This window comes from Pseudophryne corroboree, chromosome 9 (assembly GCF_028390025.1).
Source record: "Pseudophryne corroboree isolate aPseCor3 chromosome 9, aPseCor3.hap2, whole genome shotgun sequence".
NCBI lineage: Eukaryota > Metazoa > Chordata > Amphibia > Anura > Myobatrachidae > Pseudophryne > Pseudophryne corroboree.
Window position 1 is genome coordinate 321889843 of NC_086452.1, and position 24367 is coordinate 321914209.

Genomic DNA, 24367 nt, shown 5'->3' on the forward strand with positions numbered 1-24367 from the left:
CCATTTAAAGTCTTATAGTGCCCATGTCTCTTGCGGATCCCGTCTATACCCCATGGTCCTTTTGGAGTCCCTAGCATCCTCTAGGACGTATGAGAAATAAACATTGTTTGATACCTGAAATTGTGCATCCGGATGCCTCCAGGCCGCCGGCCGAAGCACATCCAGCTCATCCGAAACAGAAAAAGTCGCTGTCATTTCTTCATCGGCGCCGAACCACGAGGAACCTGAAGTGTCCAGTTCCGACTCCTTTACCTGCAGCACCAGACGAACTGCTGTATAAAGCGCCTCGATACCCTGTTCAGACTCCACCAAAAATCGAGGTCATCAGTATTCTGGACATCTATCGCCTCCTCCAAGAGAGGCCTCTCATCCGCAGAGTCGTGTAACATGGAGGTTAGCAACCTCCTTATAGAAACCTGGAGAGGAGAAATGACGGACGGGGTCTCTGGTTAACAGTGACCTTACCTGCATAAGCTGAGCTGTTCAAACAGGGGTGTGATGCAGCTGCGTTGAGGGCTAAGCAGATGGCTCCACCGCACAATTCTCTCTGTCCCGGGTGTTAAGTTTAGTTAAACGAAAAGAGAAAAAGAGGGTTAAAAAAGTGTAGCCCTATGTAATCTCTGCACTATAACGTGGAGTGACAGGCACGTTTCCCTTCTCTGATGCCACACACATTCCTCAAATACAAACAGCATTAGTACAAAGGAATGATAAAGGGAAGGCAATACCCGCCCTGTATGTAGTGTACTGCTAAATTAGGAAGAACAGGTGCAATACCTGTTTCTCGGAAGCTCCGCTGGTTGCCCAAAATGGTGGCCAACCTGTGAGAAAAGCTGGGGAAAATTTGATGTGGCGAGGTGAAGTTATGTGGGACGTGAACCCAGGTCCGTACCTGGATGTCCCTGTTATTATAATACATTGCGGTGGAAGTTGTGAGCCGCGGCCGGCTGTAACCACTATATACGTTATTATAACAGCTCTGAATACGACCGGCACTCCTACAGCAAAGGATAATTACCAGGGTAATTATAACAGTAAATACTCAGTGAGCCTAACTGGGCTCTGTGTTTAATTAACAGCACTAGCCCCTTTGGACAATGGAGCACTGACTAAAGGGCTGAAGTCGGGTTTAAGCCCTGCCTCCCCGCTATGGCGCCTATGTTTAAAATCAACAGCGCTAGCGCAGTAACAAATTGCCAAGGGAATGCTGTGAAGTTAGCGGTTACCTTTTAATCACTGAAAAAGCTACACAGCAAGCAGCAGAGGTAGAGGTTTCCCCTGAGGAAATGGCTGCCAGCGCGTGCAGAGCTGTCAGGAGCTGAGGCCCTCTGTCGGGATTAAAGCTCCGCCCCCCGTTATGGCGCACATTTTTTAATCTTACCACCTCCAGTGCCATCGGAGCGGGGGGCGCCCTGCATCCCCCGCCGGCAAAGCGAGCAGTGGCCGGGGAGCGGGGGAAGGTGTTGAACCCGCTGTGCAGAGCGGGATCAGGCTCCGACCCCTGACACGGCGCCCAATTTAAATCAGAAAACCTGCAGCGCCATCGGAGCGGAGGGCGCCCCGCATCCCCCCGCCTGTAATGCGAGCCGCGGCCGGGGAGCGAGGGAAGGTGCTGAACCCGCTGTGCAGAGCGGGACTAGGCTCCACCCACCCGTTATGGCGCTCAATTTAAAACTGCACAGCGCCTAAAAATGACCATTAGGCTACAGAGCCTGCATCCTTTTAAGCTGTATCCCCATGCCTGTAACAGAGTTCAGAGCTGGGAGTGAGGGGAGCAGGGGGGAGCGTTTGTACTCACCACTGCTGACGATTGGCATGTTTCTCTCTCTATGGAAGTCCATGCAGGATGATGGAGTGGCCCCGACACGCGCCGCACGCAGCGGTGTCCGGCCACTATACTTACCGCTGCCACGCTGCCAGAATCTTCTGCTGACGGAGCGGCCCCGACACACGCCGCATGCAGCGGTGTCCGGCCGGTCTCCGGAGACCTAGCGTCTCCTTCAGCCGGGGACCATCCCAAGCCGCACGCAGCTGCGATGGGACCCCGCTGGCAGCTCCCACGGTGCAGACTGGCAGAGGCAGAGCTGCCAGTCTGTGAGTGTAATGAAAGAATAATAAAAAATAATAAAAATAATAACAAAAAATAAAAAAATCTTCAGAAGTCCCAAGAGTGAACCAGCTCCCTTGGGCACAAAATAAAGACTAGCTTGGAGGGGGACATAGTAGGGGAGGAGCTAGTCACATGGTTATAAATTTAAACTGCCAGCTCCCAGTTACTGCTTACTATATCCCCATTGTATCTGCACTCCAGTGGCCCCTAGTGGATGAAGGAGAAATTTATGTGCAGCGGCTCAAACCAAAGTGTAATGATGTATTGCTTTTCCTTGTAATTCAATCGAACTTAAGAGAAGCAGGCCTCCTCAACCTGCTCAGGTGTTGTATCAGCAAAATTCAACACATCTCTAATGGCCTCTATCATCAACTGCACCCCTTTTGCAAGAGATGCCGCCCCCCACAGCACATCCCCATCACCGTCTGCTGTATCAGAATCGGTATCCGTGTCATCTTGCATAATCTAGGCAAGAGCACGTTTTTGGAGGCATAAAGTAGGGGGCCCTGAGGTAACAGAACTGGACCAAACTGCCATAGAGTTCTGTAAAACCTGAGTTGCAGACTCATTTTGTGCAACCCTAGTAGAAATCTGAGAAATAATAGTTTTAAATAAGAATTTACTCACCGGTAATTCTATTTCTCGTAGTCCGTAGTGGATGCTGGGTACTCCGTAAGGACCATGGGGTATAGACGGGCTCCACAGGAGACTGGGCACTCTTAAAAGAAAGATTAGGTACTATATCTGGTGTGCACTGGCTCCTCCCTCTATGCCCCTCCTCCAGACCTCAGTTAGGGAAACTGTGCCCGGAAGAGCTGACATTACTTGGAATCCAGGGTAAGACTCATACCAGCCACACCAATCACACCGTACAACTCGTGATAACTAAACCCAGTTAACAGTATGAACAATAACTGAGCCTCTCTCAACAGATGGCTCATACAATAACCCTTTAGTTAAGCAATAACTATATACATGTATTGCAGAGAGTCCGCACTTGGGACGGGCTCCCAGCATCCACTACGGACTACGAGAAATAGAATTACCGGTGAGTAAATTCTTATTTTCTCTGACGTCCTAGTGGATGCTGGGTACTCCGTAAGGACCATGGGGATTATACCAAAGCTCCCAAACGGGCGGGAGAGTGCGGATGACTCTGCAGCACCGAATGAGCAAACTCAAGGTCCTCCTCAGCCAGGGTATCAAACTTGTAGAATTTTGCAAAAGTGTTTGAACCCGACCAAGTAGCAGCTCGGCAAAGTTGTAAAGCCGAGACCCCTCGGGCAGCCGCCCAAGAAGAGCCCACCTTCCTCGTGGAATGGGCTTTTACTAATTTAGGATGCGGCAGTCCAGCCGCAGAATGTGCAAGCTGAATCGTGCTACAGATCCAGCGAGCAATAGTCTGCTTTGAAGCAGGAGCACCCAGCTTGTTGGGTGCATGCAGGATAAATAGCGAGTCAGTTTTTCTGACTCTAGCCGTCCTGGAAACATAAAGTTTCAGGAGCCGGACTACGTCCAGCAACTTGGAATCCTCCAAGTCCCTAGTAGCCGCAGGCACCACAATAGGTTGGTTCAAATGAAATGATGATACCACCTTAGGGAGAAATTGGGGACGAGTTCTCCATTCTGCCTTTTCCATATGGAAGATCAGACATGGGCTTTTACATGACAAAGCCGCCAATTCTGACACACGCCTAGTCCAAGCTAAGGCCAAAAGCATGACCACTTTCCACGTGAGATATTTTAGCTCCACGGTCTTAAGTGGCTCAAACCAGTGGGATTTTAGGAATCCAACACACGTTAAGATCCCAAGGTGCCACTGGAGGCACAAAAGGGGCTGAATATGCAGCACCCCTGTAACAACGTCCGAACTTCAGGCAGTGAAGCCAGTTCTTTTTGAGAGAAAAAGGGATAGGGCCGAAATCTTGGCCTTTATGGATCCTAATTTTAGGCCCATAGTCACTCCTGACTGTAGGAAGTGCAGGAATCGACCCCCCTGGAATTCCTCTGTAGGGCCTTCCCGGCCACACACCAAGTAACCTATTTTCGCCATATACAGTGAAAAAGTCTTGCTGTCACGTCTTTCCTAGCCTTTATCAGCGTAGGAATAACTGCATCCGGAATGCCCTTTTCCGCTAGGATCCGGCGTTCAACCGCCATGCCGTCCAACGCAGCCGCGGTAGGTCTTGGATCAGACAGGGTCCCTGTTGCAACATGTCCCGACTGAGAGACAGAGGCCATGAGAGCATTTCTTGCAGTTCCGGGTACCGAGTCCTTCTTGGCCAATCCGGAGCAAAGAATATTGTTCACACTCCTCCGTTTATTACAATTCTCAGCCCTTGGGTCTGAGAGGAAGAGGAGGGAATATATAGACCGACTGGAACACCCACGGTGTTACTAGTGCGACCACAGCTATCGCCTGAGAGTCCCTTGACCCAGCGTAAAACCTTTTTTTATCTTTTTATTGAGGTGGGACGTCATGTAGTCCACCTGAGGCAGTTTCCATCAATTTGCAAAACTGCGTGAAGACTTCCTGATGAAGTCACCACTTTCCCGGGTGGAGGTCGTGTCCACTCCCGGAATGAACACTGCTGACAGTGCGCTTACTTGATTCTCCGCCCAGCGAAGAATTCTGGTGGCTTCTACCCTCGCCACCCTGCTTCTTGTGCCGCCCTGGCGGTTTACATGAGCCCCTGCGGTCTGACTGGATCAGAACCGGTTGGTCACGAAGCAGGAACTCCGCTTGACTTAGGGCGTTGTATATGGCTTTTAGTTCCAGGATATTGATGTGAAGGCAAGTCTGTTGGCTTGACCACAAACCTTGGAATTTTCTTCCCTGTGTAACTGCCCCCCACCCTCGGAGGCTTGCATCCGTGGTCACCAGGACCCAGTCCTGAATGCCGAATCTGCGGCCCTCGAGAAGGTGAGCACTCCGCAGCCACCACAGGAGAGACACCCTGGCCCTGGGGGATAGGGTGATTAACCGATGCATCTGAAGATGTGATCCGGACCACTTGTCCAGTAAGTTCCATTGTCCTTGCATGGAACCAGCCGAAGGGGATGGCCTCGTATAATGCCATCATCCTTCCCAGGACTCGAGTGCAGTGATGCACTGACACCTGTTTTGGTTTTCAATGGATTCCTGACCAGTGTCATGAGCTCCTGAGCTCTCTCTATCGGGAGACAAACCCTCTTCTGGTCTGTGTCTAGGATCATGCCTAGGCGAGGCAGATGAGCTGTAGGAACCAACTTCGACTTCGGAATATATAGAATCCAGTCGTGTTGCCGTTTCACTTCCAGAGAAGGTGATACGCTGTCCAGCAACTGCTCTCTTGATCTCGCTTTTATGAGGAGATCATCCAAGTATGTGATAATAGTGACACCTTGCTTCCGCAGGAGCACCATCATATCCGCCATTACCTTGGTGAAATTGGTAATGACAATCCCGTACCGCAATTCTGAGGTACGCCTGATGAGGTGGATAAATGGGGACACGAAGGTATGCATCCCTTATGTCCCGATTCATTTCAGGCATGCAATGACCACTCTTAGCGATTCCATCTTGAACCTGAACCTTTTCAGGTATATGTTCAGGGATTTTAATTCAATATGGGTCTAACCGAACCGTCTGGTTTCAGGATTATAACATGGTCGAATAATAACACCCTCTTGTTGAAGGAGGGGACCCTTGACCACCACCTGTTGAAGATACAATTTACGAATTGCAGTTAACACTGGCTCCCTCTCTTGGGGGGAAGCCCGCCGGGTCCTCGGTGAGGGGGCATCTTCTCACAGTCCAGCCTGTATCCCTGCGATACAATTTCTATTGCCCAGGGATCTAACAGGGAGTGAACTCACTTGTGGCTGAACTTACGAAGGCGTGTCCCCACCGGGCCTAGCTCCGCCTGTGGAGCCCCAGCGACATGCAGTGGATTTTTGTAGAGGCCGGGGAGGACTTCTGTTCCTGGGGACTAGCTGTGTTGAACAGCTTCTTTCCTCTGCCCCCGGCTCTGACAAGAAAGGACGCACCTCAGACTTTCTTGTTTCTTTATTCGAAAAGCTGCATTTAATAATGTCGTGCTTTCCTAGGCTGTGCAGGAATATAAGGCAAAATATCAGAATTACCAGCTATAGCTGTGGAGACCAGGCCCGAGAACCTTTCTCCACACAATCCTCAGCCTTCCATATGCCTCTTAAGTCGGCATCATCTGTCCAATGTATATTCTACAGGACACGTCAAGCAGAAATCGACATAGCTTTTGTCTCTAGGACCCAGTATACTCATGTCCCTTTGGGCATGCTTTATAATTATATATCTATCACTTAAGACAGCATCTTAAAATATTTATATGCATACTAGGGTCTCAATCTCTGCTGATAAGGTACCTGTCCACGCTGCCACAGCGCTATAAACCCATGCCGACACAATCGCCGGTCTGGGTAGTATACTAGAATGTGCACACTATCTGCAGGATCCCTGAGAATAGCTAGTGCAAACAGGACACCCAAGGGGAAGATTCTCAACACATCCTGGCCCTAGTGGGGAAAGGATACAGCCTGAGAATTCTCTTGTGGGAAGCTGCCGTCTCATATATTGAATATCTTTTAGCCCTCTTGGCTGTAACTTTGCATTATCGTAGTCGACAGTGGAGTTAAACTCCGTGTCGATACTTTGTTATTTTGGATAGTGAACATAGAGAGACTCTGAAGGACTCTGTGACATAGGGACAGACCAGGGTAGATTTCCTTTCTGTTCCCTAACCTTTTGTGCAATAATTTTACCTCAGCACTTACACATATCCAAACAGGTGTCGGCGTTGTCGACGGAGACACCCTCCCACACACATATCCGCTCTATCACCTCCTTAGAGGAGCCTTTTACCTCAGACATGTCGACACACGCGTACCGACACACCGCACACACAGGGGATGCTCTATTTGAAGACAGTTCCCCCACCAGGCCCTTTGGAGAGACAGAGAGAGAGTATGCCAGCACACACCACAGCGCTATATAATACAGGGATGTGCACTATACTGAGTGATTTTTCCCCTATAGCAGCTTATATACACTGTTTTGCGCCTAAATTTATGTGCCCCCCCTCTCTTTTTTACCCTTTGTGTACCAGGATACTGCAGGGGAGAGCCTGGGGAGCTTCCTTCCAGCTGAGTTGTGAAGAGAAAATGGCGCCGGCGTGCTAAGGAAGAAGGCCCGGCCCCCTCAGCGGCGGGCTTCTGTCCTTTTATGTACTTTAATGGCGGGGGTTAATGCACATATACAGTTTATCAGACTGTATTATGTGCTTTTCGCCAAGTAAGGTAATCTAATTGCTGCCCAGGGCGCCCCCCCCCCCCCCCCCCAGCGCCCTGCACCCATCAGTGACCGGAGTGTGTGGTGTGCTAAGGGAGCAATGGCGCACAGCTGCAGTGCTGTGCGCTACCTTAATGAAGACCGGAGTCTTCAGCCGCCGATTTTCAACTTCTCTTCGTTCTTCTGGCTCTGCAAGGGGGACGGCGGCGCGGCTCCGGGACCGGACGACCGAGGACTGGGCCTGTGTTCGATCCCTCTGGAGCTAATGGTGTCCAGTAGCCTTAGAACCCCAAGCTAGCTGCAAGCAGGTAGGTTCGCTTCTCTCCCCTCAGTCCAACGTAGCAGTGAGTCTGTTGCCAGCAGATCTCACTGAAAATAAAAAACCTAACAAATACTTTCTTTTCTAGGAAGCTCAGGAGAGCCCCTAGGGTGCATCCAGCTCTGGCCGGGCACAGATACTAACTGAGGTCTGGAGGAGGGGCATAGAGGGAGGAGCCAGTGCACACCAGATATAGTACCTAATCTTTCTTTTAAGAGTGCCCAGTCTCCTGTGGAGCCCGTCTATACCCCATGGTCCTTACGGAGTACCCAGCATCCACTAGGACGTCAGAGAAATAGAGGATAACCACTCAGGCTCCCTCGCTGGGATCTGCGCTAACAGTGCAATCCTGATTACATGGAATGGTATCACCCTGAGAGGACATATCCTCTGCAGCATATGACACAGAGTCCCTGGACATAGCTTAATGGAGACCACACACACACACACGGAAGGGCAGACAGAGTTTCCCCCCTAAGAATGGCAAGAGAGACACAGAGATTGGAGCCAACCCACACACAGCTCTAATAGATAGGGAGACCCCTAACCAGCGCTTACTGTGTACCTTAATAGGTTGCACAGTACAGATATACAGCCCCCCCCCCCCCCCCTCCTTCTACAACCCCCTAGTACCGTATAAGATAGCTGGAGTTGATATTAATGGACTGCTCTCACTGACAGCACTTCTGCAGGCAGGAAAACGGCGCTGAACGCTGCTGGGTCCTCTCTGAGAAGCTCCGCCCCCTTTCATGGCGCTGCTTCCCGCTCTTCTGAAGATTATACTGGCCTGAGGAAAAGTGCTGGCAGCGATCCTGGGACCCTGACAGGCTTGGTGGTCAGTGTAGGAGCTGGCTCAGGGCGCCCCTCACAGCGCCGCACTATGTACCGCTGAGTCCCAGAGCGCAGTTAGTACTGCGCTCCATACCCCGTTGCCGCCATCTTCACACCAGCTCCCCGCTTGCCAGGGGGTCGGTGACTAACTCGCCACTGACCTTCTTGCTCTGTAAGGGGGTGGCGGCGGCATGCTGCTGGGGTAAGCGATCCCCTGTGGCGGAAAACGTTCGATCCCCTCAGGAGCTCAGTGTTCTGTCAGCGGAGATAGTGGCTCAGACCCCGCAGGGCGGACACTACTCCCCCCCCTTAGTCCCTCGAAGCAGGGAGGCTGTTGCCAGCAGCCTCGCTGTGCCTAAACTCTATTTAAAATAATAAAACTAAAATAACTCCTATGGAGCTCCCCTAGCTGTGACCGGCTCCTCCGGGCACATTTTGTAAACCGAGTCTGATAGGAGGGGCATAGAGGGAGGAGCCAGCCCATACTCTCAAACTCTTAAAGTGCCAGTGGCTCCTAGTGGACCCGTCTATACCCCATGGTACTAATGTGGACCCCAGCATCCTCTAGGGCGTAAGAGAAATATATTATTGTTTGCATTCCCTATTTTGTATCTTTATCTAAAAAAACAAAACAAAAAACACTGCAACCCTTTGGGGTCGCACGTGAGGCCCACCAAATAAAACGGATTGCACGTCATGTAAACACAATGTTAATGGTTGTGAACAAGCAATTTACCATGAAAGTGGAAATAATGGATTTGTCCCAAAGCTCGTCTCTTTTCAATGTCTTTCCCAAACTGGGTGCCACAGGTTGATGGTCCATGAACAAATCAAATTATTTATGGTCTATTTCATAGCCACAACCATTACTAGTGGCTGCCAATTGTAAACTATGTGGACAAACACAAGCACAACCCTGTCCTCCACCACATAACTGAACCCAGGGATGACAGATAAGAACAATGCAGATACATTAAGCCTGGAGAAGTGATAAAGCAGTGATAAGTGCAAGGTGATAACACACCAGCCAATCAGCTCTAATATGTAAATTCACAGTTAGGAGCTGACTGGCTGGTGCGTTATCACCTTGCACTTATCACTGCTTTATCACTTCTCCAGGCTTAATACATCTGCCCCATTAATTTACTTAAGTTAATCATTTTTGCTGAATTTCCCAATAAGAAACTTTTGGCCTAGGGGTGCCATAAAAAACATGCTGGCAATCTAGGGTTTTCACAATTCAAGTAAGTTTGGGAACCACTGCTGCAGAGTTAACATTAGGTAGATTTATTGTTTGGTTTTCATATTCCAGGGTTTACATGAACCAGTTGAATATCAATAAGACAGTGAGATTTGAACCCCAATTTCCATCACTTTCTTAGGAATCCCAGGAACAAAAAACAAAGTGCAAAATCAAAGCAGTGAAACTGTGCCTTAAAAAACATATACAAGTGCAGATTTTTGTGAGCCATAAAATAATTAAAAACATTAATTTAGATCTTTCTTTTTAAATGTATTTTATTTTATGATGGTGTCTGCTTAATCTTTGCCATCCTTATGTAAAACCTCAAGCGATAATTTATTCTGTACAGGAACCTGTTTTCTTCTTCATCACTACCATGCCAGCATAATAAATAAGAGCCAAGCCACATGTTTGCCCTACTGAACAAGAATATATGGGCACCTTCCCTTAGGAGCAATGTAATGCTGGCTTTGTGCAGCTGCACATGAAAGCCACAGCTACCCAGTACCTATTCTGTGCTGGGAGGTAGAATGGGTATCCGGATGATAGATCTACAGTGTCTAGATGGCCCAGTCCATATGTCGACACCATATGGTCAACATGCACTAGGTCAACAGGTACAAAATGTCGACATACTTAAAAAAAAAAATGTTTTCACAACATTTGCTATACATGTGGACTACGACTGGGAATAGTAACCTGTGGCGAGCGAAGCGAACCTGCGAGGGTATATGTTTCTAGTGATGGTGGTTACATATTCCCAACCCCATTAGGGTGTGCAGTCTAGACCCATTTCCTCTGTATAGTGACAGTCTATACTATGTGTATAAATACACACCTGAAATCTGAGATTACTTCATTCTTGACTAGCACCCCTCCCCCACCTTCCCAACTGGTTTTAAGCAGGGACCTACATCTGAATGCACATCAATGATTCAGGCATAATACAAAGTAAGTTCTATTATTTTCATATAGTGTCAGTCTATTTGGGGGTAAGCATTGGGACGTGGGGTCCCCTGAACTGTTCTGTCTGGGCCACTCTGGGGCATCTCAGCCTAACACTTATAGTCACTATTTTTTCACTACCTCTATGTGTGTTATTTTATCCATGTATATTTTTTTCACCCACTTTATATATAATTTTAAAACACTGTCTACACTCAGTAACTACCTATGCTTATCCTATACTTTATTACACCTCCCGATTTTCTACTAATGTGATGCCTTGGGGGGGTTCGTGGCTGGGCTGATTTGGGGGTGCCCTGAGCCCCAATGTGAACCCCAAAGTGTTAGGAGTTTGCTCGATAGAGGTGACCACAACGCGGTGGGCAAGCCCATATTATTGGCCAATTATATGCTAACAACCTCATTATATATTATAATTTACAGTAGTGATGCACCCATTTCTTCCCCTGTATTCCCAACCCTACAAGATTTGACCCAAAAAAAGTGTGTCGACCTTTTGTACCAGTCGACCTACTGCATGTCGACCTATTGACTGCCTATTGTACAGTAGACACTGTAGATCTTCTATACCACACCCAGTGGAATGTAGGGTGCACCCAGCCTGCTACACTCTCATTTTGTCTTCTAGTCTGCCATATTAATACACTCTGGAACCACTTGGCTTGCTCTCCCCTTCTGTGAACCACTGCTCTGATGAAGAGGTGGATTAAGCATCCCATTCTCAATATGGTTTCCTAGAAGCATAGCTAAAGTTACTAACAGGTGTCTCTGAACCCATGGGTTTACGCTTAGAGTAAATGTATACGGTGTGTACAGTCGTTATTTTTGTATTCTCTTTAGAGTGGGACTACAGGTGCCAGCAGGCCCTTAGGTCTTGACATGCTGGCACTTGTGGTTCTCCAAGTGCCGACATGCCAGGGTAAGATTGCTTCAACCTGTAGTTCCACAGTGAAGAACAATTAAACTATTTTCTATGAACCACGCATCCACCGCCATCAGAGATGTGAGGCATAGCCCCAGGCTTTCTGCGCAAGCCTGCGTTAGGGGTGGGGGTCCTCGGGAGTGTGGACCTCTTTATTGGGGTGGGGGGCTCACACTTTCTGATGAATTTCAGGCCTGGGCTTACCAGTTTGGGGATGTGTTACATGATGGCAGAGTGAACCTGGCTGCGGAGGGCTGATTTGCATGGGGTTACCCCCTTAGCTGTGTGGCCTTGGGGTTGGTTTGCTTGGAGGGGGGAAGCTTTTAGGTAATGTGGCTGTGGGGGAGTTTATCCATTTATTTATTTTTTGGAAAGGGAGGGGGGGGGGGGGGGGGGACGGAGTGGTCTGGCTCCAACACTGTCATCTTGACTCTTAGATTTGTCGAGCCTTACATTATTGTGTTCACCTACTGAATTACTGAATAATAATTATATGTGTAGAAAGACACAACCTTATATAATGTTTATTTCTATTGGCACGTTCATTAACTATTTCCCTTTTACTGTGTTGGATAACCCTATGTTTGGGTTTGGGAGTGGTGCCCCTGATGATTAGCTTTATATTTCGTTTTAGGATCTCAATAATCAAAATAAGACATATTAATTTACTGGAAATTAAGGATTTCCCCACCAAAATATATATAGAACTCACCACTACCTGCCCCCGCCATCAGTACACACATTGTGTATAAAAGGGTTGCCAAGGAACTATAGTTTAGCTTCCACACAGCAAGGTGCAGGGAGAATGCAGGTTCTGGCAATACAGAGAGGCACCAACGTTTTCACGAATGGCAGAGGCACCTGGAGGGCAGTACTTTCTCTTACCTATTTATAGTACACATTTCATTTTTTTTTTTTTTTGCAAGGAAGCCCTTTAAGCATGTTACGCAGAAGTTACCTCATTATTACTGGCAAACTTTTCACAGGCTGTAACACAAAGTTCCATGGTTTCTACACGCATCTCTTCTGGCATGTCTGTGTGCTGCAGGGAGAAAACACCAGCTGTAAGAATGAGCCTTTGGCCAGAAAACCCTGTTATTATCTACTACGTTTGTCATTAAAATGACACCACTTGCTTTCATTAACATAGAGCCCTAGGGTGGCAAGTGGGTCCCAAGGGGTCTGAATATTTCCATTGACATATTCTGCCCAGTGTCAGGATTTATATATCTCATTATAGGGAATCAATGCTTGAAAAAAAATGTTAACCACACTTTTTAGGACTATTGCTATTATCTATTCTATGTATGCAATATTATTATTATTATTTTTAAATAAACTATATACTTTTATAGCACTTTAAAGTTCATGTTACCCAATTGGTCTCTGATTAGAGGAATTCTAAACTCTGCAGAGATCCACAAAAACGAATGTTGGCCACATAGTGACAGATCCAGTCACATGACCTGAATGCTGAACGTCACAAATGGCGGACCAAATGACACAGATTCAGTTATTTTGCAATGAGGATAAATGAATGGATAATACACAGGTAGATACTGGCATACGTAGATGAACCAAATATAAACTGATTTTATTTATTTTACAAAAACTACCAAATATGTAGACCATAGTTGTACATGTATGAATAGTAGCAGAAAGAAGGAATGGCTGCTATGAGTTACTGCGCTAAGTTATTAGTAAATAACTCAAGGAATTGACTTAAATGAGCTTTTGCTTCCATGTCTCACGTGAATAGACGCTGTGCGCATGAATACAGCGGCTAAGCAGAGCAGCGAGTGACAGGAGAGACCTGTCGCCCCACCACAGGACACCACGAAAATCAGGACAGTTGGGAGGTATGCACACACTGACTCAAAAGTGTCAAATAGTTCCAGTTATAGAGCTATTCAAAACTTCCCACCTCTTCATACAGCTCACCAATAGATCTACAGTATGAGCTTCTTAGGCAGGGTACATACTTGCCAATGTCACATAAGATGTGACATCGTGCAAGATCGCCCCCGCAAACTATATTGTTCATACACACTGAACGATATTGTTTGCTTCTCGTCAGTGACGACATGCACCCACATCCAGGTGCATGCAGTCTTGTACAATATCTTTAGATTTCACGTTGACAACGAAAAATATTGTACATCGTTAACGATATACTGAATACATACATACTGGATGATATGAACGATATATCGTCCAACCCGCCGGATTGGACAATATATCGGGTGCATATCGACAAGTGTGTACCCAGCCTAAAAAGCAAAATAATTTGGTGCAGAAACAGATACAGGGCATCACAAAAGCCACACGTACTGCACAGGATCAGTTTTCCCACTTTCAGAATCTACCCTTGTTTTCAGGGAGAAGATGTTGTAGGGAGAAATTGTAAAACATGATAAGGTCCCATGGAATTATCTGGTAACTAGGCTGTACTTTTCATTCAGCCTATTAGCAACTATAACATGAATTGCTATTAAGTTATTTTCTATACTTTGTTTTCTGTTCAACCTTATGCAGAATGTTTTAATAAAATATGTTATGCAACACTTGAAAAGCTCTATGATCAAGGAAAAGCAACGTTATACAATCCAGCATGTTGGTGTCAGGGACAACATATAGGGGGTCATTCCGAGTTGATCGCTAGCTGAAAATGTTTGCTGCGCTGCAATTAAGTAAAAAAAACGGCACTTCTGCGCATGCGGCACAGTGCGCACGCGCGACGTACTTTCACAACGGCCGATGTATTTTTACGCAAGGTCTAGCGAAGCTTTTCAGTCGCAATGGCCGCCGCAGAGTGATTGACATGAAGTGGGCGTTTCTGGGTGTCAACTGACCGTTTTCAGGGAGTGCTCGAAAAAACGCAGGCGTGCCAAGAAAAACGCAGGCGTGGCTGGCCGAACGCAGGGCGTGTTTGTGGCGTCAAATCCGGAAATGAATGGTCTGAAGAGATCGCAAGCGATGAGAAGGTCTGGAGCTACTCTAAAACTGCACAATTTTTTTTTGTAGCCGCTCTGCGATCCTTTCGTTCGCACTTCTGCTGAGCTAATATACACTCGTTTGTAAAACTGCTAAAAACTGCTAGCGAGCGATCAACTCGGAATGACCCCCATAGTGACAGTAACATGCCTCACTTGGCATACTGCAGTACTCTGTAACGAGCACTGAACACAGAGCACAAGACCGACTTATTAGCATTACCCGTATTAAAGGGAAGCTGTGCATCCTCTTGTAGTCTGCCTCATCCTTCTTGCCTTCTCCAGGATCTGCCATGACTTTTTCTCCTCAAATGCCAGCAATCAGTATATACTTTTAGGTTGTGCAAAACAGAACATATGGGGTGGGTATGGAAGAACCAGCACAGGCTGTAGACGTGTTCAATTTCCTAAAGAAACACAGATTTATTTTTTTTAAACACAGCACAGATTACACTAAATGTCTTTGTTCATATTGTATTACCTTCTTTTTTTTATTTTATTTTTTTAAAGCCTTGATCTTGCTAACAAACACTGCAGCAAGTTCTGTACCACAAGTTGAAACACAGAGGACAAATAGAATCAAAGGTTACAAATGTTTGCAGCTAAATGCACGTACTTTATTGCCACCAATGTGCAGTATGTGTTTCATTTTTCTGCCAAACAATGGCAGCCTAAACATTAAAGAACACGGCTCTTCTTTGTATTACCAGGGCAACCAGCAGATAGGAGTTTTATCAAAAGGGAGAATTCAACAATGAAAGAAATCCTTTACATTTTACAGGACAGCGCATTTCTCCAGAGAACGGGACCAGTATTAATTTAAAGAGGTGTCGCCACCCTAAATGTATCCTACTCTACTTGAAAGTGTAGACTGAAAGAAAGGAAAAATAAAAAGTTTTTCTTACAGTTGCAAAGCCTAGTGTGTTCAGTGCTTTCACTAAACTACTAGTTTACTTTGTTACCCATTTGTTAAGTTGGTTTTGATACTATAAAAATAAGTAGCTAGTTACTAATACAGTAAAAAAAAATATATATTAAAAAAAAAAAAAAGTTGTTTATTTTAGCTACCGGTAAATCCTTTTCTCGTAGTCCGTAGAGGATACTGGGGATCCATTTAGTACTATGGGGTATAGACGGGTTCACTAGGAGCCATGGACACTTGAAGAATTTGATAGTGTGGGCTGGCTCCTCCCTCTATGCCCCTCCTACCAGACTCAGTTTAGGAAACTGTGCCCGAGGAGACGGACATACTTTGAGAGAAGGATATAAAAGGATAGTGGCGAGATTCCGAACCGGCACACACAAACAAGAGGAAAGCCATGCTAACCAAACTTGGAACAGGAACAGCAACAGCTGAACCAAACAACAATACTAAACCAAGTAACAGTACAGGACAAACGTAGCACTGGGCGGGCGCCCAGTATCCTCTACGGGCTACGAGAAAAGGATTTACCGGTAGGTAATTTAAAATTCTATTTTCTCTTATGTCCTAGAGCAGGCATTCCCAACCACGGTCTTCAAGGCACACCAACAGTGCAGGTTTTAGTGATATCCAGGCTTCAGCACAGATGGTTAAATCAAAATAACTGAGGTACTAATTAAGTCACCTGAGTTCAAGCCTGGATATCACTAAAACCAGGACTGTTAGTGTCCCTTGAGAACCGAGGTTGGGAAACACTGTACTAGAGGATACTGGGGATCCATTCAGTACCATAGGGAAGTACCAAAGCTCCCAAATCGGGTGGGAGAGTGCTGGAGGTCCTGCAGAACTGACTGACCTAACTGAAGGTCCTCAGAGGCCAAGGTATCGAACTTATATAACTTTGCAAACGTGTTCGAACCTGACCAAGTAGCTGCTCGGCAGAGCTGTAAGGCTGAGACACCGCGGGCAGCCGCCCAAGAAGAATCCACTGACCTAGTCGAGTGTGCCTGTACAGATTTTGGAATAGGCAATCCTGCCGTGGAATAAGCATGCTGGATAGTAAGCCTGATCCAACGTGCAATTGACTGCTTTGAAGCAGGACACCCAATCTTATTGGGATCGTAAAAAAAGAAACTGCGAGTCTGATTTCCTATGATGAGCTGTTCTCTTTACATACACCTTCAAAGCCCTCACAACATTCAAAGCATACTTACCTACTCTCCCGGATTCTGCGGGAGACACCCGGTTTTCGGGTAGTCCCCCGCAGCCCCCGGAAGAGTGGGCACCCCTCCCGCATTCTGCCCACTTCCTAGTGAAGTGGGCAGAATAGGGAGAATAACACCATAAAATCACGGACCCGGCGGGGGGCGGAGCCTAATGACGCGATCAGATGCTAATCGCGTCATTTTAGCCCCGCCCCTAACAAAATTTCATCCAATTACCATCTTTTCCCGGTGGGTGGGCAGGGCCTGCTGATGTAATCAGCTTGGCTCCTCCCTCATCACCGCCCACCTGCTTCTCCTCTCCGGTCATCTCCCGGAGAGGAGAGTTAAAATATCGGCAAGTATGATTCAAAGACTTTGACAGAGAAGTCGGTCACAACCAGAACCACAATTGGTTGGTTGATGTGAAAAGATGACACCACCTTAGGAAGAAATTGCTGACGAGTCCTGAGTTCAGCTCTGTCCTCATGGAAGATTAAATAGGGGCTCTTGAAAGACAACGCCCCCAGCTCCGACACACATCTTGCAGAAGCCAAGGCCAACAGTGTGACGGTTTTCCGCGTAAGATATTTTACGTCTACCTTCTGTAACGGATCAAACCAGTCCGATTGGAGGAACTGCAGTACAAAATTGAGATCCCAAGGTGCAGTGGGAGGCACAAAGGGAGGCTGGATGTGCAGAACCCCTTTCAAGAACATCTGGACCTCAGGAAGAGAAGCCAAATGTTTTTGAAAGAAAATGGACAAGGCCGAAATCTGAACTTTTAAAGAGCCCAGACATAGGCCCACATCCACACCCGACTGCACAAAAAGCAGGAAACATCCCAGATGAAATTCCACTGCAGAATATTTTCTGCACTCACACCAAGAGTCGTATTTCTTCCGAAGACAGTGGTAATGTTTAGACTTTACCCCCTTCCTGGCTGAGATCATAGGGGGTAATTCCAAGTTGATCGCAGCAGGAATTTTTTTAGCAGTTGGCCAAAACCATGTGCACTGCAGGGGAGGCAAATATAACATGTGCAGAGAGAGTTAGATTTGGGTGGGTTATTTTATTTCTGTGCAGGGTAAATACTGGCCGATTTATTTTTACACTGCAAATTAGATTGCAGATTGAACACACCACACTCAAATCTAACGCTCTCTCTGCACATGTTATATCTGCCTCCCCTGCAGTGCACAAGGGCCCTCATTCCGAGTTGTTCGCTCGCAAGCTGCTTTTAGCAGCATTGCACACGCTAAGCCGCCGCCTACTGGGAGTGAATCTTAGCTTAGCAAAATTGCGAACGAAAGATTCTCATAATTGCGAATAGAAATTTCTAAGCAGTTTCTGAGTAGCTCGACACTTACTCTGCCACTGCGATCAGTTCAGTCAGTTTCGTTCCTGGTTTGACGTCACAATCACACCCAGCGTTCACCCAGACACTCCCCCGTTTCTTCAGCCACTCCCGCGTTTTTCCCAGAAACGGCAGCGTTTTTTCGCACACTCCCATAAAACGGCCAGTTACCGCCCAGAAACACCCACTTCCTGTCAATGACACTCCGATCACCAGAACGAAGAAAAAACCTTGTAATGCCGTGAGTAAAATACCAAACTTCTTTGCAAATTTACTTGGCGCAGTCGCAGTGCGAACATTGTGCATGCGCAGTTTGCGGAAAATCGCTGCAATGCGATGAAAAAGAACGAGCGAACAATTCGGAATGAGGGCCATGGTTTTGCCCAACTGCTAAAAAAAATTCCTGCTGCAATCAACTTGGAATTACCCCCATAGTCGGGATGACCGTGTCAGGAATCCCTCTCCTGGCTAGAATCAGCCGTTCAACTTCCATGCCATCAAACGTAGCCGTGTTAAGTCTTGATAGACGAACGGCCCCTGTTGCAAGAGATCCTCGCGAAGAGGTAGAGGCCACGGATCTTCCAGGAGCATCTCCAGAAGGTCAGTGTACCAGGCCCTTCTTGGCCAGTTCGGAGCAATGAGAATTGCCTGAACTTTTTACCTTTTTATTCTTTTTAGAATTCTTGGGATCAGCGGAAGTGGAGGGAACACGTACACCATCTTATAGGCTCATGGAGTTGTCAGAACGTCCACTGCCTGTGGGTCTCTCGACCTGGAACAATATTGCTTGAGCTTCTTGTTGAAACGAGAGGCCATCATGTCGATTTGTGGACATCCCCATGGACGTGTCAAGCACCTGAACACCTCCGGGTGAAGGCCCAACTCCCCCGGGTGCAGGTCGTGTCTGCTGAGGAAGTCTGCTTCTCAGTTGTCTACTCCCGGAATGAAGACCGACGACAACGCCACAGCGTGTTTTTCTGCCCAGAGGAGAATTCTTAATACCTCTGACATTGCTGCTCTGCTTTTCGTTACTCGCTGACAGTTTATGTACGTTACTGCCGTCACATTGTCTGACTGAACCTGAATGGCCCGATCTTGAAGAAGATATAAGGCCTGCAGAAGGGCGTTGTATACAGCCCTGAGTTCCAGAATGTTGATTGGAAGGACGACTTCCTGACTTGACCATCTTGACCGTCTGTGGTTAGCAGAATCCAAGTCTGAATCCTAAACCTTCGGCCCTCGATTAGGTGAGAAGTCTGTAGCCACCACAGAAGGGAGATCCTGGCCTTTGGCGACAGATGGATTCTCTGGTGCATCTGAAGATGCGATCCGGACCATTTGTCCAACAGATCCAGCTGGAAGGGCCTCGCATGAAACCTTCCGTACTGAAGTGCCTCGTAATAGGCCACCATTTTTCCCAGAAGGCGAATGCATAGATGCACAGATATACGGGTTGGCTTTAGGAAATCCCGAACCATCGACTGGATTACCAATGCCTTTTCCAATGGGAGAAAAACTTTCTGCGACTCTGTGTCCAGTATCATTCCCAGAAATGGGAGCCTCCAAGTTGGCTCTCAACGAGATTTCGGGAGATTAAGAATCCACCCGTGATCCAGGAGTAGTTTGGTTGTGAGACCAATGCTGCTCAACAACCTTTCCCTGGACGGTGCCTTTATCAGAAGATCATCCAGGTACGGAATAATGTTCACTCCCTGCTTGCGAAGGAGAAACATCATCTCTGCCATCACCTTGGTGAACACCCTCGGTGCCGTGGAGAGACCAAATGGCAGGACCTGGAACTGGTAGTGACAGTCCTGTAGTGCAAAGCGTAGATAAGCCTGTTGAGGTGGCCAGATCGGAATGTGAAGGTACGCATCCTTGATATCCAGAGGACACTAGGAATTCCCCCTCCTCCAGACCTGAGATCACCGCTGTCAGAGTACATCTTGAATTTGAACACTCGTAAATACGGGTTCAACGATTTTAGATTCAAAATCGGTCTCACCGAACCGTCCTGTTTCGGTACTACAAACAAGTTGGAATAGTACCCCTTGTTTTGCAGATGAGGTGGAACTGGAACAATGTCCCGAGTCTGTACCAGTTTTTGAATAGCAACCTGTAAGGTTATACTTGCCTCTTGTGAAGCTGGTAAGCCTGATTTGAAGAATCTGTGAGGTGGGAGCTCCTGAACCTCCAGTTTGTAGCCCTCGAAAATAAGATCTATGACCCAGGGATCTTGGCATGATGTTGTCCAGATATGACTGAAATTTCTTAGTCGGGCTCCCACCTGCCAGTCTTCCAGGTCACGCGGTCCACCGTCATGCAGAAGGCTTTGAGGAAGCAGAACTGGAGCACTGTTCCTGAGAACCGGCAGTTGCTGGTTTGTGTAGTTTACCTCTAGCACCTCTGTTGGCAGTAGAAGATCCTCTGACTATGCCCTTAAACTTGGCAGTCCGAAAAGACTGTAGGGTAGGTCCTGAGTAGGTCTTCCTGGTTGGGGGAGCTGCAGAAGGAAGATATGTGGACTTACCCGCAGTAGCTTTGGAGATCCATTTGTCCAGTTCATCTCCAAATAAGGCCTCTCCTGTGAAGGGTAGGCCTTCCACGCCTTTCCTGGAGTCCGCGTCCGCAGTCCACTGGCGTAACCATAAGCCCCTGCATGCTGACACTGCCATAGCAGTGGTGCGTGCATTAAGCAAACCTACTTCTTTTATTGCTTCCACCATAAAGTTAGCAGAATCCTGTATTTGTTGCAGGAGCAACACAATCTCCCCCCTAGATAAGGAACCCAACCCTTCAATAAGGTTACCCGACCATTTAGCAATGGCTTTAGTAATCCACGCAATTGCTATAGTGGGTCTCTGAGCCACCCCAGCAGCTGTGTACAAGTATTTGAGTGTAGTCTCAATCTTACGATCAGCTGTGTCTTTCAGGGAGGCTGCACCAGGGATGGGTAACACAATCTTCCATGACAACCTGGACAGATGCAGCCACTATCGGTGGACTTTCCCATTTTTTCCTATCCTCAGGAGGAAAACATGAGAGTAACCTTTTAGGGATTTGAAATTTCTTATCAGGATTAACCCACGGTTCTTCAAATAGGGTATTCAATTCCTTTGACACAGGAAAAGGGACTGAGCACTTCTTTTTTACATTAAAATAAGATTCCTCACACTCCTCTGTCACCTTATCAGGAATTTGTAGCACATCTGATAGCTTCTATAAGAGCCTGTATTCCCTGTGACAGAGCAGCGTCCCCCCCTTCTGAATCCACCTCCCTCTCCTCCATGTCTGACCCCTCAGCATCAGACTGCAGGATATGGGCCAGAGTTCGTTTTTGTGGACAAATGGCAAGGGACTGAGACGCTTATTTGGGGACTGAGGGGGTAATTCAGAGTTGATCGCAGCAGCAAATTTGTTAGCAGTTGGGCAAAACCATGTGCACTGCAGGGGGGGCAGATATATCATTTGCAGAGAGAAATAGATTTGGGTGGGTTATTTTGTTTCTGTGCAGGGTAAATACTGGCTCCTTTATTTTTACACTGCAATTTAGATTTCAATTTGAACACACCCCACCCAAATCTAACTCTCTCTGCATATGTTATATCTGCCCCCCCTGCAGTGCACATGGTTTTGCCCAACTGCTAACAAATTTGCTGCTGCGATCAACTCAGAATTAGGCCCAGAGTCTCTGTTCATAATCTCATCCACAGACTGTCTTAAGTTTTGCGTCTCTTTCTCATTGTGGAACAATTTATTAGAGATATTAGAAATCATTCCTTTGAGGGAATCCTGCCACGCTAGCCTGTGAAGGTGTACTACACCGAGTACATAGTAGCGAGCTACCTGGGGAAGAGGAACACTCTGCCGTACATAAAACACACTCTTTGCCTGACATATTGTAAATGTGACAGCACACACACAGGAAAGGTTAAAACCACAATTAACCCACAAAGAGCCCTTCCAGGGAGACACAGAGGTATTAGGAGCCAGCACACCGCGCCCTTATTGCTAATGCCAAGCTTAGCCGGGTCGCAGACTAAGTACCCAGATTGGGGACTTAGTACACTAATAATCACTCCCCCCTGCTATGATCCCCTGGTACCGCTGAGGTAAACTGGAGTCACACCGGAGGAGCTGCGCGTCCCTGTCGGTCAACGTCTGTGTCCACTGCAAAGGGAAAATGGCGGTTGAGCTGCTGGATCCACTCATAGTAAAGCCCCACCCCTTCAATGGCGTGCGGTCTTCCCATTTTTGTATACTGGCTGAGGTAATTTGTGCTTAAAATGGAAAAAGAACCATTTTAAAGCTTAGTTTGCCACTGTGGGTACTCTATACAGTGTACTGAGACGCAGTTGTGTACTGAGTCTGGAGACGCAATCCGCCCCGGTTAGAAGCCGTGCGTCTCCGTATCCTCATGCCGCCATAATGGCCGGCGACCTGCTAACTGGGACGCCGGCTTAGTACTCACCACTCTTCTTTCTTCTGGCTCTGTTAGGAGTGGCGGCGTGCTGCGGAAATGTGCGCTCGCCATGGTGGGGCTTGCGAATAGTTCCCTCAGGAGCTAGTGTTCTGTCAGCGGGGAACGGGACCATTAACCCTTCAAAAGGTTGGGCCGTAAATGTAGAAAACTATTCAGGAGTTTCCATAAGCGTGACCGGTTCCTCCGGGCACATTTTCTAAACGGAGTCTGGTAGGAGGGGCATAGAGGGAGGAGCCAGCCCACACTATCAAATTCTTAAAGTGCCCATGGCTCCTAGTGGACCCGTCTATACCCCATAGTACTAAATGGATCGCCAGTATCCTCTAGGACGTAAGAGAAAGTTTAATGAGATGTTATTGTGTACATTTACATATTTGGACAACAATGGAGACGTAAAATCTGGTGCTTCATTAGAAATGTATTGTTTGGAGATCATAAATAACCCTACCAATATTTATTATAAATATGGTACGAGGGTATCCGGTCTTTAGGTTGAGAACACATAGGTCGACAGTCATTAGATCGAGCACTATTGGTCGACATGCATTATCGACATGGCCACTAGGTCGATACATGAAAAGGTCGACATGAGTTTTTCACATTTACATTTTTTTTACTTTTTCATACTTTATGATTCATGTGGACTACAATTGGGAATAGTAACCAGTCCGAAGCATGGCGAGAGAAGCGAGCCATGTGAGTGGACACTGTGCACTCATTAGGGGTTCCCAGTCCCTTACAAAGAAAACGACACCAAAAAAACTCATGTTGATCTTTTTCCATGTCTATGGAACTGGTAGGATATGGTTTACAGATTGTGTTAGCTGCACAATGTTACAAGTTAAGCATTTCAAATTATCCTTACATAACTAGTAACTCCAAATCACACTGATACAGATATACAAGATGTTTTATTTGAAATAACTTCTGTTTATTCTGTATTTTTTACTGACTATTTACACAATACTTTCAATACAGTGTCTAGTAGAATTTACCTAACATTAAACGCCAATAACAGGGGGGAGAGATAGGAAGATAAGGTGAGAGGCACATAGGCATAGTTCCCTACCCTCCCTCATTCTGCAGGAGACTCCCTGAATAGACCAGCGAACTCCCTGATTGCACACCCATTATGTAGCCGTTACATTCTTGGGAAATAAAAGAAATCAGAGAAACATACATTCAAATGGATTCATCAGTGTAATTTACCTGCATTGGTTATAAGGCACAATGATCCATATGCATTTTAAATAAGGTTTGTTGTGGCCACTTACAGTATATGGAACCTCTTGTAAAACACAATACACAAAATGCGATTTATGGTAAGAACTTACGTTGTTAAATCTCTTACCATAAATCTCGTTTTCTGCTGCAGGGTACACTGGGCTCCACAAGGAATAACATTGGGGATGTCCTAAAGCAGTTCCTTATGGGAGGGGACGCACTGTAGCGGGCTCAAGAACCCGGCGTCGAAAGGAAGCATCCTGGGAGGCGGAATTATCGAAGGCATAGAACCTTATGTATGTGTTCACTGAGGACCACGTAGCCGCCTTGCACAATTGTTCAAGGGTTGCACCACGGCGGGCCGCCCAAGAAGGTCCAACCAACCGAGTAGAATGGGCTTTGATGGTAGCAGGAGCTGGAATACCAGCCTGTACATAAGCATGTGCAATTACATTCTAATCCATCTGGCCAAGGTCTGCTTGTTAGC

The 24367-nt window shown here is 46.9% G+C and overlaps 1 protein-coding gene across 2 annotated transcripts in view; it reads right to left on the reverse strand.

The window, feature by feature from the left end:
* Window positions 1–24367, reverse strand: part of DNAL4 (dynein axonemal light chain 4) — a 102194-nt gene that overhangs the window by 39481 nt on the left and 38346 nt on the right. For both annotated transcript variants that reach the window (XM_063940489.1, XM_063940490.1), the window contains 2 exons: window positions 14916–15099; window positions 12658–12741 (listed from right to left, as the gene is read on the reverse strand). In XM_063940489.1, the coding sequence (XP_063796559.1) occupies window positions 12658–12741; window positions 14916–14987 (156 nt within the window). In that variant the 5' untranslated portion in view covers window positions 14988–15099. The remainder of the gene's footprint in view (window positions 1–12657; window positions 12742–14915; window positions 15100–24367) is intronic.